Genomic DNA, 13,479 nt, shown 5'->3' with positions numbered 1-13,479 from the left:
AGAGGTGTCTCCACACAAGTACCCCACCGGTGTTCCACTTACTTTTATCCTGTGGACAAGGGGAGCAAAAAGGAACACAAAGAGCTCCACTGTGGCCATGGAGTTCTGGAAGAACTTCCTTCTGTTATTTTCCTCCTCGTCATTCATGGCACTGGGCCGGGGATGTCCTGGTGATCCCTGGTTTTCAGCCTGATGGATAAAGGCGCTACTGCTCCCTCCCCAACTGGAGCCTCTGTCTCCTCCAAATCGGTCATTGCTGCAGTCCTGAGGGGCCTCCAGCAGCATCCAGTGAAGAGTGTGAAGAAGCTTTGTTTCAGCTACTCCAAGCTTATCCTGATGTCCTGGAAAAATGCATCACAGTATCTCACAGGATTTCCATTAATGGTACTGTAGAGACTTTCAGAGCTACACAGGGAACTGGGCATGCAACATCCTGATAAGCATTTGAGAACTAAAATTCTACCACTAAAAGTATCAGCACTCTGTTTCATTGTGTTTAAAACCTCCTAATTCACAACTTTCCAGTTACTTTACAGCATTTGCAGTTCAGTCCCTGAAACGTCACTTACAAGGCAACTGAACGTGTGGACAGAGAGTGCTCCTAAGAGAGGCCAGCTTGAAAAGTCTTGTCTGTTTGACTCTATTTAATGGCATGTCTCATGAAGCAATTGCTGCTGAAATCAGTAAAAGACTAGTAAAGTATGTTAGATTTGGACATGGTCCTATACCTATTATCTGATTGACTTACCTGCTGAGAATCAAATGCATTAGTCTGAACAAAAAAGAAGAAAAAAATAGAACTGAAAATATTAAAAGTACCTGCTGCAACTGAGCACTGCACCATGCCTTGAAAGAAACGTGTTCCTTCAGGGAACCCATGCCCGTTGGGTGGTGAAACTTTTGCTAAATCTAGTTCTACTATCTCTGGAAAATAACTAGCAAAGTATTATTGAACTGCTTTGACTCTTCAGCTCATCAGACCATTAACATCACTGGGAAAGCTCTCACAGGTTATCCTCCTATAAATGACAAAAGATCAAGGAAGGCAAACCACAGCATGAACTAACTGGGATTCTAGGATGCAGAATATGTCAGAACCCTGAGCATCAATCTGTCAAATTTTGACTGATAACTTCAGTAATGGGAAAATGAGCACTAACCTAGCTTGTTTCGGTTGGAGAGCAATGTTGCAGTGCAGTGCAGCACATGAGGGAGCGCAGCTTGGACAAGTTCCCAGCGAGAAATGCTCTGGATGGCTTCAGAGAGAGCTGGAGAAAGGCCATGCAGCTTGTTCTCTACTAAAACTCTTTCAAAAGACTAAAAATAAGAACAAAGAAAAAAAGACACTGTGTATCTATTTCTGTACATACCTTCTGGCACATACAACATTCTCTTTTAAAAACCTGTAATCTGTAAATTTTCACTATGTAGCTAAAGCACACCTTAGAATATTTTTCCTGAAAGACATAGACTGTACTTAAAGTTCACCAGACCTATGGACAAGGGACACTGGGCTAAGAAATGAATGAGCCACTCAATATATTTTCTGTAATTAAAAATAAATAAATAAATAAAGCAAGATCATGTATATTAGTAAGTGCCAACATCAAGCCAGACTTATAGTTGTGCTGGGTATTAATCTGGCATGCCAGTAATCCTGTTGGAAGTCGTGGGAGCTAATGAAGCCTATATTTATGGAGCTGAGAGCAGGCTATTCTCACACACACACGCTCTTTCAGTTTAGTGTAACATAAAGGGCAACCCATTAAAGGTGCATGAGCCTAAGGAAACATTTTCACACCCTGCCACAAAAAATTATCAGTGTACAAAATTTTTCGTAGAGCCATGATGTAATGGTTTTTTGAACACTTAAAAGAGCTGATAGCTGCAGCAAGTTCATTATTTCCACCTCAGCAGCACAAAATAAGACTATCTGCCTTTGAAATCCCTAAGGAAGTTCCTTATTGCTAGTTGCTCCAACCATTTCAATAAGTTCTTCCTCTGACCAGATACAAAAATCTCATTACAGGTCACAAAAGCAGTTATATTCCTTCAGTGAAGCTCCTGAAATAAAGAAATACGTTACTGACAATGCATGTTCTTGCTTTATAACAGTTTAGCCTCCTGGCTACCTATTTGTTCACAAGCTGCTTCACTGATTTTATCAGGCTCTGAGCAAAAAAATAACTGTTGGTATTCATGAGCTAACAGATGCTTCAAATGTTCTCACTCGAGATTCATATAGCTTATCCTTCAACACTAGTCATACAGATTTTTCCTGTAAAATTGGGGGAGTAATAAGAGCAGATCTGATTACAAAGAAGAAAAGCAAAAAGGGCAACAGCTGTTACCTAGATGTCCTAAATGACCAGCCAGTCCCAGGCAGAGCATGCTAACCAGGGGTTATGCACTCCTCTGTATACCCCAGCAGCTGTGCACTGTGTTCTCTCAGGTGGTGGCCACATAGAATCATTTTGGCCGGAAGAGATCCTCAAGATCATCGAGTCCAACCATTAACCTAACACTGGCACTAAACCATGTCCCTAAGAACCTCACCTACGTGTCTTTTATGGATCTCCAGAGATGGTGACTCAAGAGCTTCTCTGAGGAGCCTGTTCCAATGCCTGACAACACTTTCTGTGAAGAAATTTTTTCTAATACCCAATCTGAACATCCCTTGGTGCAACTCGAGGACATTTCCTCTCATCTTATCCCTCACTACTTGGGAGAAGAGACCAACATCCTCCATATGACAGTGTGGGCAGGCATGAGCTCCTCCACTGATTAGCAGGATGCCCTTGTGCAAGCACAGTGCTGCGCTATCGTGGTTTTTACAGCATCTCCATAATAGCTCCACTCTGGCCAGCATGAAGGCAGAGAAACACACATCTACCTGTACGTACAATCTAAGACAACAACTGCTCAGTAGCACTGGGCACAAATAGAAGGGGAGATGGACTGTATGATTTACACAGATGAATGTGGGGAGTATTCAGAACTGAGCGTGCTTACAGAGGACTAAGCCTCTAGCAACACAAACTGAACCTAAAGAAATACTGACAATAAACATCAGAGCTGCCAGCAAACATAAGTGTATAGAAAGTCACACTGCTCTCCTACTAGAAACCCTGGGTTCTAGTCAAAAACTCCACAGTCTTTATGGAGAACTGTCTGAAACTGGAGGGCATTAGCTGTAATATGTGGGTGAAAATGCTGGCTTCCTGTGTATATGTCAGAAATAATGTGCCACAGATTAGGTTGTCAGCAATGTGTATTTCTTAGCACCAGGACTGGATAACACATCTACCAGGGAAATAACGCCTTAAGTTACTCTTACTGTGATCTGCTGGTGGGCACGTTGTTTATAATGGGAAATGGTCTCCTGCCATTCACTCCTATCCATTCAGGAATCCGGGGAACATGAAAGGATGGCCAACACTTGAATGCCTTGGCAGGCAGAGGAGCAAAGTATTCATTGTAAGGTCTGACTATTCTGTTCCATTCAGAACAAAGTCATTGAACTGCAGCAGCAGTCGAGGGCACATTAATGTAAAGACAGCAGAGGTCTAGAACAACTGTCGCAGACGAGGTTACCTAACAAAAGTGGAGAACAAAGCAACGAAGTATCCTCAGAAGCAAGACAAGAGGTGAGGAGTTAATGCATGGTTACAAACAAAACAAGGTCTGAAAGAGCCAGTAAAAAACCATGAAATTTTACTTATTTTTGTCAAAAGGGGACAGGATGAGACTCCTTATTTGTTCTTCTGGGCACACACTCCCATCTCTACTCATGCTTCAGCTCTGGGGCTCACTGAAGCTTTTATTCAGCCCAGTCAAGCCTCTACACAAGCTGAAATGAAGCTCAGCATTTAAGCAAGTAGTTTCTACCAGGTTAGTGAGCTGAATTAGTTCACTGAAATGCCTGCCAAGTACCAGTGCTGACCTAGGCTTATCAAAATAAATCATCTTCTCACCTTCAGTAGAAAAGCCAAACCATAAGCTCATACTTCAGTACAGTAACAAAGTTATTCAGTTTAGAGAGCAATAGGAGGAATAAAAAAAAAAATTATCACTGTGAGCAGCAACCCTATTCAGAATGTGACAGAAGACACTTTGCTGATCTCTGGCTTTCCATTCAAGGTCTCATTCATGGGTATTTCAATGGCATCAGGGAGAAAGTCCTCTAACAACTACCTTCTGGAAGCTCTGACCCACATTCTGTATACTTCAGAAAATCAAGAGGAAGCTAAGGAATCTGCAACCACATCTTTCAGTTAGGCATGTATTCACCACAACATTTTGGGTTTCTGAGCCGCATGAAGGTTTTCCTACATGGTTAGCCATCAGATTCCTCTGTTTTTTTCCTGGCCTGAGCAGGAAGCTAAATATATTTTTGTACCACAATGAAAGATTAGCTTTCTGAAACAGCAAATGTGATCACAAGCACCTGAGAGAGAAATATTGTATGTTGCCAGAAAAATGCTAATGTGTGGAAACCACTGAGTGTTCCTGTGTGCTACCTGCAGTGATTGGTACACAGGTGACACGGTGCATGTACTATCAGCACAGGACCTAGCTGGCAGCAATCCCCACGCTGATAACTGGTACAAGCATCCCAACAAGAACATGCAGTTCTTTGGACAAGTGTTCCCATGGGGTTTGCCTGGAGTTCTCCATAAAGGTCCAGCTCACAGCAGCTCCTGCCTACACCAGACATTCAAGATACAAGGCCCTGGGTTAGCATTCGCTCCTGTAGAGCTTCCCTTTCGGTCTGCTACAGCTCTGACTTTCAGGACCTGCTACAGAGAATATACAGATGTTAAGATGAAAGACCTAATTTTCACCCCACATAAACTAGGCAACTGCTGCTACAGCTGAGAGGAGTTACATGCTTCAATGAGAAGTCTGAATAAGCATGTTTGAAATAACCTTCCTGTAAGTCAGTCACAAGAGAGATATTGTCATGCTATGGCTACGTCTGGAACTGCAGCCTCAGGGCTGCTGCTTGGCTAAGAAAACTGTTACCTTCTTACAGCAGGCTTGTCTATGCCTACAACACCCCACATGACAAAGGAGGAAAAAGAACATCTGCCAAGATGGTAGTGAGGGAAGTCAGTGTTATGCATTGGCTGGAGAAAGGGCAGCCCCTTTCAGTGATGCTGTGTGTGTGTGTGTGTTCAGCTCCCTCAGGGCCACTTACACAACTATTTTTCCTTTTACCCTGGTGATGCCATCTGTCTTCACAGGAAGTGGCAGTCAGTCTTGTCTGGCTGCCTTCCCACTGCTGCTGTTCTCCACCAAGAACCAAAGGGGCTGTCAAATACCTTGTGACCAAGGTCAGCCTGTATGTCACTTTGCTGCTGGAACAGGAACAGGTAGCTGCCTAAAGAAGCCTAGACAAGCAGCACAGGACAGACCAAATTCTGGCTGGGCTTTGTCCTGGTTCCCTACACAGCTTTGCTCGAGTTGTGTGAACTTCCCCTGCTCTAAACCCAGGGGAGCTGTACCTGCAGCAGACTGCATAAGGCAGCAAGGTCTCAGCCAGGTCCCTAGTCCCCACCAGACAGCCTGGACTTTGGGGAGCTCAGCACCTCCCCATCCTGTTCCATCCTTTCAGGAGAGCCAGATGAGCTGCAGGTCTCCTCTAGGGAAGTAGCCTTAGAGGATCTCACTTGGGAAAGAAAAAAAAAAAGCAGTGAGCTAGAAGGGAAGGGCCCAGTGCTTAGCCTGGTGTACGTAGAGAAGGACCCTGACAGAAACACAGATAAACTATTAGTGCTTCTTGAACCAGATTTCTGTTCTTATAGGGAATATAATCGCCCTGTTCTTCCAAAGCTCAGGCTGCATCATGGTGGAAAGCAGAGACTGTTGCTAAAGTCATTTCAGACTGACTGGAAAGAACTCAAAATGCAGGCAGACAGTATTGTCAGTCTGGGGAAGGTCCTCTTAAAAGGGAAGAGTTCCTAAAAAAGATCTAAAACATAAATCTAGGAGTTCATAGAACAGGGGATGGTATGGTTCCATTGTTTACTAAGTATAGTAAGCGCACAAACATTGACAAGCATGAAACACAGATACCAAGCACTTTACTTACAGAAGATTCCTGTCTTCAAAAACTCAAGTGTTCTGCAACCATGTGTATTGGCTAGATAAAATAAAGGTGGTTGCTTTTAATTTTTTTTTTATATCTATCCTTTAATCATTGATAAAACCAAAATGCATTACTACATTTGCAAAAACAAGTAAAGAAAAAAAACAGAAACGAGAAACTTTGATTTTGCAGGATCCTCCAGGAAATGTTTAGGTTCTTCCATGCCCAATGCAATCTATGGTAAAAAAATTTTAAAAATATTGTTCAGTCCCTTACCTTCACCCAAAAAATTGTATTAGCTTTGTACAGCACTCACATTCCTGTGAGGTCATTTACAGCTTTGATTCAGACACATTGGAAATGACATTGTGCCAAGGCAGAACAACTTCAGAACAGGGAGAAGAAAGAACACTAAATCCATACTGAGACAGAAGAGCATGCGGGGGTGAGGTGGAGCTATTTATCTTTAGATTAAAGGCTATTATTCATAGATCAACTGAAGTCAGTGCGATTGTATAGGTAAGGAAAACAAGGCTATGAAAGGGACAGTTTTTTCCTCAAGTATTATGGTATAAAGCAAAGCTCAAAGAAGCAATGCAATCTGCTGTTGCAGATCAGATGCCGTACTCACCGAATCTAGGCCTCCAGCATCTGTTTCCTCAATACACAGTATGCTTCAAATTCCACTGCAGCAAGTTTAGAGCCAAAAATAACGACATAATACTGTACCATGTTGTATCATACGCATTGTCAGATACTTAACAACCTATAGACATGCCTAGAACAATTCTAGCTAGAGAATTTTAAAAGAACAGATCATGTAACAGGTACACAGTATTTTTAGGCACACCAGTCAATACAGTGGTGTTAGGTAGTCAGTTCGATGTTTCAGAAAACAAGCCAAGTATCTGTCAAGTTCCAGAAACCCTGTCTAACCCATGCATGCAGCACTCTGCTGCCCCCCTGGGTAATACAGAAGGTGTTGATGTGGGCAGACATTCCTGTGCCTTGGCAGGAATCAGAAATTCATGAGCAAAAGAAGGTGGCAGATGCAGCATCTCAGGCTGTATCACATCAATTGCTCAAAGCTAAGTCCCACCTTCAAAAGCTTTCTACCATAATTTAAATGCTATGTTAAGAGTTGGGGAAGAATCAAGTTCTCCTTCGTTCAAGGGATGGAAATGGATTGGATCTTCATGAAATGTTTTTTTTTTGAGATCTCCCTTTCCCTTGGCTGCACATCTGATTTATATTGTCTTGCGATTGTTTTTTTTTGCTTGTTGTGTTGTGTATTTGTTGGTGGTGGTGGTTTGTGTGTGTTTTTCTTCGGGTTTTTTTTGGGGGGGGTTGTTTTTTCACACTGGCTAAATTCTGATATCTGCTTACAGAAGAAAGGTGCTTTAGAATCAGCCTGGGGGACACATAGGATGCCAACAGCACAGCATGAAGCACAAGGAATTCACAGACAGCTACATCATGGAGAACACACAGAGAAGGAATCTCTGTTCCTCTACCCAACAGCAACAGACATCAGCTCACAGCCTCAGATCGTAGGTGCCTTAAGGCATGGCTCCTGCCCACTGCTGAGACTCCTGGTAAAGGACATAAGGCAACAAGCTCCATTTCCTGAACAACCAGAAACTGCCAACAGTATAAACCAGCGATGATGCTTTTTGCTCCATGTGCCAGAATTGCAATACATTTTACTCAGCGACACTCTAAGCTAGCAGTCCCCTATCAGTGTCTGGTATCTAGCAATAACCCTGAAAAATTTATGGATTTCTTAGAAGAAAATTAGTCAGCAGCAGCTAGGGCATCTCCGACATAATATCTTGTGAAGAGGAAGTCAGAAAATTGCTGCAGAGAGACCTAAGTACTTTAAACTATTAAGATACATGTCCAGACCAAGTTTTTCCAGTCTGTCAAGTCTGGCTGCAACTGCTTAATGTACTTTAAGTCATCCAAGATGAGCAACAGTTCAAGGACTTCTGAAATTCCCTAGATACCCATCTTGGTTGAACTTACTGCGTGCCTTCCATTTCTCCTCCCTTAAGACAGCAGATGGAGGTTTCATACAAAATACAGTTAGAAGTAACAACTAGTATCTGCATAATTACCTTTCTTTAATTATGCTGATACATGCTCCCTCTATTTTCCAGTAGATGAGGTATTTCCACCTTGCACAATGGTAAAAATATTGTTTAAAGCCTGTTAGTAATATTTTGATTTTCAATATTTTCAGTCTGAAAAAACTCCAGTAATCGCAAACTGAAATGACATCAGTCTAATCTGAAAGCACATATGCATATGATGAACTGCAAGTTTAGACCCAGGTTGTAGTAGTTCAGTCTGCCCATATCATTATTTACTTTATTTAATTACTAATTAGTTCAATTACTGATATACAAATAAATTTATTTTTGTTGTGTCTAGAGATGCACATGATATCCAAATTCTCTAGATACAAAAAGGTTTCAAATCCTTCATGTGATAGAAGTACAAAATTAAGCTGAATGGCCTAAATCCACTCCTGGCATAAGCTGAGAAACTTGTTGATCAGTGACCATGGTCAGATCAGGTTGCATGAAAAGTTAATTACTAACAAGAGTTGAAAAAGAGAAACATGTACATACCACACAGGAAGCTTCATATTGTTTCCCCAGCTTAGGTCTTAAAAATGCACTGAAGGAAGGGAAAAAAAGCATTAGAGACCCAATACTTGAAGCATGGATTTTGCTTGGCTATTTTTAAGATTTTTCTGATGTCAGAAGGTTGGCTAAAGGCCGAGAAACTGAATGTAAAGGAAGACATATGACCAAAACAATGTTCAGATACCTGTTCATGATATCTGACAATATGCTGTTACCTCTTCTAGAAGACAAAAGTACCCACACTGATAGGCCAAGAGGTAGTTAATCCATCCTCAAGAAAAGTCCTGTTCCCATGGATAAAAGCTTCCATCAAACAGTTTCCAGCCATTTTACCTCAGTGAAAGATTTCCAGTATATCCTGTTTAAAATGCGCTAAATATTACAGAACTTTGCGTTGTCTCTTTCAAGCCAGAGATCCATTTCACAGTATTGTTTTAAGTATTTTCCTCCACAACCACTGATATGGAAGGCTTATGATGAAACGCAGGCCTGTACCCTGTAGGTAGAGAACACCCACCCCTCTTCTGTCATTCCCTTCCAGAATGGGATCAGAGTTAAATATTTAAAAACTAATCAGGTCACATTATTACAGCATTACTTTTTTTTTTTTTTTTTTTTGGAGGACACTGAAGCTGTGGAATAAAGGGATTTTGTGACTGAGGCCTTAAAATTAGAGCCACGGCCTTCAAACCTTTCAACCTCCCCCTACAGCCTCTGCAGTGTTTTCAGTTTAGAATTCTGTTATGACTGGATTCACAAGGAACATAAACCCCCAGCCATACATTCAGCCTGCCCCTCACACATCATTCCTCTCCAAACCAATGAAATCAGGTGAGACTTTGACGTATCTGTTTGCATGCTGACCTCTCAAAGCATAGATTACACTTCCAGAACAGCTGCAAATACAGGTACAAGCAAATCTGCAAGTCTGGTGCAGCACTGAGGGATGCTGCTTCTGGCACCAGAGCTCCAGAAGTCCTCTTAAAAGTGGGGGTGGAAGTGGGGGTGAGGGAGACAGACAAGAGGGAGAAGGGGAGAGGTGCATAGACACATATACACATGGATGTTTTAAAGTCAAATCAAAAAGCTGCCTGGGACTGGCACTAGGTTAAGCTGCCTCCAGTCCTCCCCCCATCCCCAACACACACAGATTGCTCTGTATTGAGTGCAAAGAGAACAGCTTGTTTCACGCCTTCATGCTGCAGCTGCAGTAACCGCTTCCTCCCCACCACTGGGCAGCAGCTGGTCTGCCCCCCGCCCTGGCCCCCCTTCACTGCCCTGTTGCAGCTGTATCCCAAGTACCCAGGACTCGCTGCTCTCACCTGGTTTGCCTCCATAGGAAGGTCTGGATGGGCAGAGGGATGCCACGGCCACTCTCCTGCTCCTGGCCCTCTGAGCTTTTCCTTTTCACCATGATGCTGATGACAGCTGCTGCTGTGAGCCAGTCTTAGCAGACACACCAGCTAGGATCTCCCATGGCTGCCTCTTTGCCCTCCGCAACTCTTTACCCTCTTCCCTTCATCTCTCGCAGCCTACCCCCTCCCTTCCCTCTTACACCTCCCTTCAGCTTTGCTGGTGCAAAATGGCTGCAGAAGGCAGGGAGGAAATTAGGGGAGCGAAGATGTCCGCGTCCCTCTGCTTCCTCCCTGCCTTCAGTACCTCCCTCTGTGGACAGCTCCCAGCCCCGCGCCGGCGGGCGGTGACGGGGCGGGCGGTGACAGGGGCGGGCGGGTGGCGCGGGGCGGCCCCACCGCACCGCATCCCACCCGCCTCCCGCCAAACTTGCAGCGCCCGGGCAGGGCCGTCCCGCGTTCCCGCAGCAACAGGCCGGCTGCCGCCGCGCACCGCGGGGAGCTTCCCAAGCGCAACAACGCGCAGGCAGAGCAGGATGCAGAGCAGCCGAGCACGGGTGGGGTGAGGAGAGCGGCTCCCCCCGTCGCCACTCGGCTGCAGCGGGGACAAGGTCAAAGAGGCTGCTCCTGCAAACCGGGTGGAGTCCGACCAAAGTCCTCCACAGCCGCAGAAGAGCAGAATGGAAAGAGGGCTTTTCGAGGTGCTGGGGGCTTGTTAACAGTTTAGAAGACCAAGTTCTCCTCTCTGGATCTAAAAAGGCAGGTACCCTTGAAGTGTCTGATACAGCACAGAGCAAGGCTGTTAAATGGAGAGATACTTGTTTATTTCAAAGAGTGGGGAGAGAAGTAATAAACCCCGTCTGAAAGTGAAGCCTGGTGGCAGGAGCAAGGAAGTTTGGGTTTTACTTACACAGAAAGAGTTGAGATGAACAGAGGTGGAGGGGAGTGCCTCTTTGGTGAATGCCAAAGCAGATTTACTTGTTTCTAACTAGACACCAAACTGATTTGACTAATACAAAGATATATCTGAGTCATGTTTGCTAGAACTGTTTCTCATCAACTGTTAGATTAGCTCTCCTTACATACCTAAAAGTATCAGAAAACAGTATACTACTACAAGTAATTAACAGAAAAAAATGGAAGACCAGTTTAAGTCCACCCTTATCAGTTAATTTTTCCACACACACACACACAAAAAAGTGATATTACATTGCATATATAAAAAGGTTTCAAGTTTAAAGAAAGATGCTTCAACAAGCCAAGGCCATATTTCTCCCTGTCTTTCAATTTTCCTACTTAATATTAGGCACTTAATAATTCACCAAGGTCATTCCTTTCTGGAACAGGAGCTGATCTGATCACCAGAACCTATTTCCTTCCTTATGGGTACTCTGAGAATCAGGTTTTCTGAAAACCCAGTGCTACTACTTCAGTAATCTGCATTTACTCCCACTTGGAATAAAGTTTTTTCTGGTGCCCAACCCAATACTTCCTTGCAGTGACTTAGGCTGATCTTGATCTCCACTCACGGCAAACAGGAACCTATGTGGTCTACATTTTGCTAAAATCCCCCTCTTGCACAAAAGGAGTATTAAGACAGTTGATTGGAAGGTAACCTGGTAAATAAAACCTAAACAATATGTTTACAACCAAAAAGTTTTAAATACTTTAAATTACTAATCTACCTGAGTGCTGAAATGCTAAACTAGTTGGTTTTGTTTGTATTCTTTGGGTGGGTTCTTTTGCTAGCAGTAACTTTTTCTGCTGCTGCACAGAAGTAAGGCCTTTTCATTCACAAAAATAGCTTGCTCAGACAGGAAAGTTTTAATAATTGTTTCTATTTTATTTCCTTCAATTAAGTGAAGTCAAGAAAAAATTATCTTGATTTCTAAAATCTTACTAGAATTAACTACAGAGAGAAGATGGTTAAAAAAAAAATACTTCTAAATGCAAGGTATGTATTAAAGAAGTTTCCCTACTCCACAGCTTTTCAATGCATCCAGGACTTTTTATACAAAGTCTTCTTGTTTGGAAAGAAAATTTGAGTTTTAATTCCTGACAGTGTCTCTCTTGACAGTCAGAAGTTAAACACAATGCAGTACGAGCGATAAACTTGTTTTTAAATAATTGCTTTTTCCAGTCCTGTAACATGTTATGCAATTATTGAATAAAATATAACCTCAGTTAGCAACAAATCTGAAGTCTAATTTTGTCTGGAATCTTAGTAATTATCAACCAGGAGAATCACTCTTCTTCAAGAAAAGTATAAGAACTAAAAGTTTTAATGCTATTTGCTATTTGCAATTAAAGAAAAAATAAAAATAACTGATCTGTTAAGGCCTCAAAAAGTGCAAGTCTATGTCTTCCTGATGGACATTAACAATATAAGTAACTTGAACTTGCAGCTCCACGAGGAGAGGATTGCTAACTCTCAGCCAGGGATGAGGGTTGCAGGTTAGGGATGGTTTATGTGTATGTTATCTTAAACATTGTATAGTCTCACCCTCAAAATCAGTGCCATTGGGCATTTTAGTCATTTACAATACTGAAACTGGTTTGAGTTTAAGACACTTGCGTTCTCTCAGTAACTGGTAATCACATTTCAGATGTGGGGGTTTTTTATGGGTCTCACTCCTCATTCCAGCATTCAAGAAGCAGTGATTTACAATAGCTTCCACTTTGCTGCTCTAAACCTAAGCTTATTATTGTCATACTCTGCTACACAACAGGAAACAAAAGAGCAAAGAGAGCACTGCAACTTGCTCACACACTACCACCAAAATCTCTTATGAACTCTCCGGATTCACAGGGACACCAGAGGCACACAGTGTCATCAGTCCAGCGCAGCTGCTTAGGAATAAACAGGAAAGGATGAAAATGTGAACACGAAGCTCCACAAAATCACGAGTTTAGTAGGAAAACAATGACATTCATTGGTTTAAAACCTATCCAAGTAAACACCATTGCTGCCTGAACAGAGGCAGTCCTAGAGAGCAGAGTTTAGAAGCTCACTAGCAGCACTTCACTGAGCCTCCCAAGGAGAATCCAAACACCCTCTCTTCACAGGAGGAGCAGAACTGGAGCACACATGAGGAAACTGCCCGCTTGCTCCTTCCCTGTCAGTGTCAACTACAACTCAGAAAGCAGGAAGATAATACACCATGACCTCTACCTGGCTTTCTGTTACATCCTTGAAGGAATTTTTAGACAAAAAAAAGTAAAGAAAATAATACGGTACTCAAGGCTCTTTCTTTGTCTGCAGCCAGCTCCTTGCCTTGTCACACAGCCATTTGCAAATGGAGCTCAGGTAGCCCAACAGCCACTGAGAGGAAACTGCAGAGCTACTACTTTGTAGTAACTGAAAATGTAATTGCAAATTGCAGCT

At 42.8% G+C, this 13,479-nt stretch overlaps 1 protein-coding gene across 20 annotated transcripts in view; it reads right to left on the bottom strand.

Annotated features, from left to right (window-relative positions):
- The window catches only part of UNC80 (unc-80 homolog, NALCN channel complex subunit), a 137,807-nt gene that overhangs the window by 120,207 nt on the left and 4,121 nt on the right, over positions 1–13,479 (bottom strand). For 10 of the 20 annotated variants that reach the window (XM_065068973.1, XM_065068979.1, XM_065068974.1 and 7 more), the window contains exons 2-3: positions 1,161–1,317; positions 43–341 (exon numbers count right to left, since the gene is read on the bottom strand). In XM_065068973.1, the coding sequence (XP_064925045.1) occupies positions 43–341; positions 1,161–1,317 (456 nt within the window). Of the gene's footprint in view, positions 1–42; positions 342–1,160; positions 1,318–8,724; positions 8,774–10,064; positions 10,387–13,479 lie in introns of those variants that run through there. The other 10 variants (XM_005501701.2, XM_065068987.1, XM_065068989.1 and 7 more) reach the window with 3 other exon arrangements.

This window comes from Columba livia, chromosome 7, assembly GCF_036013475.1.
Source record: "Columba livia isolate bColLiv1 breed racing homer chromosome 7, bColLiv1.pat.W.v2, whole genome shotgun sequence".
Taxonomy (NCBI): Eukaryota; Metazoa; Chordata; class Aves; order Columbiformes; family Columbidae; genus Columba; species Columba livia.
Note: the sequence above shows the minus strand (reverse complement) of the source record. Positions and strands in the feature narration are given on the sequence as shown.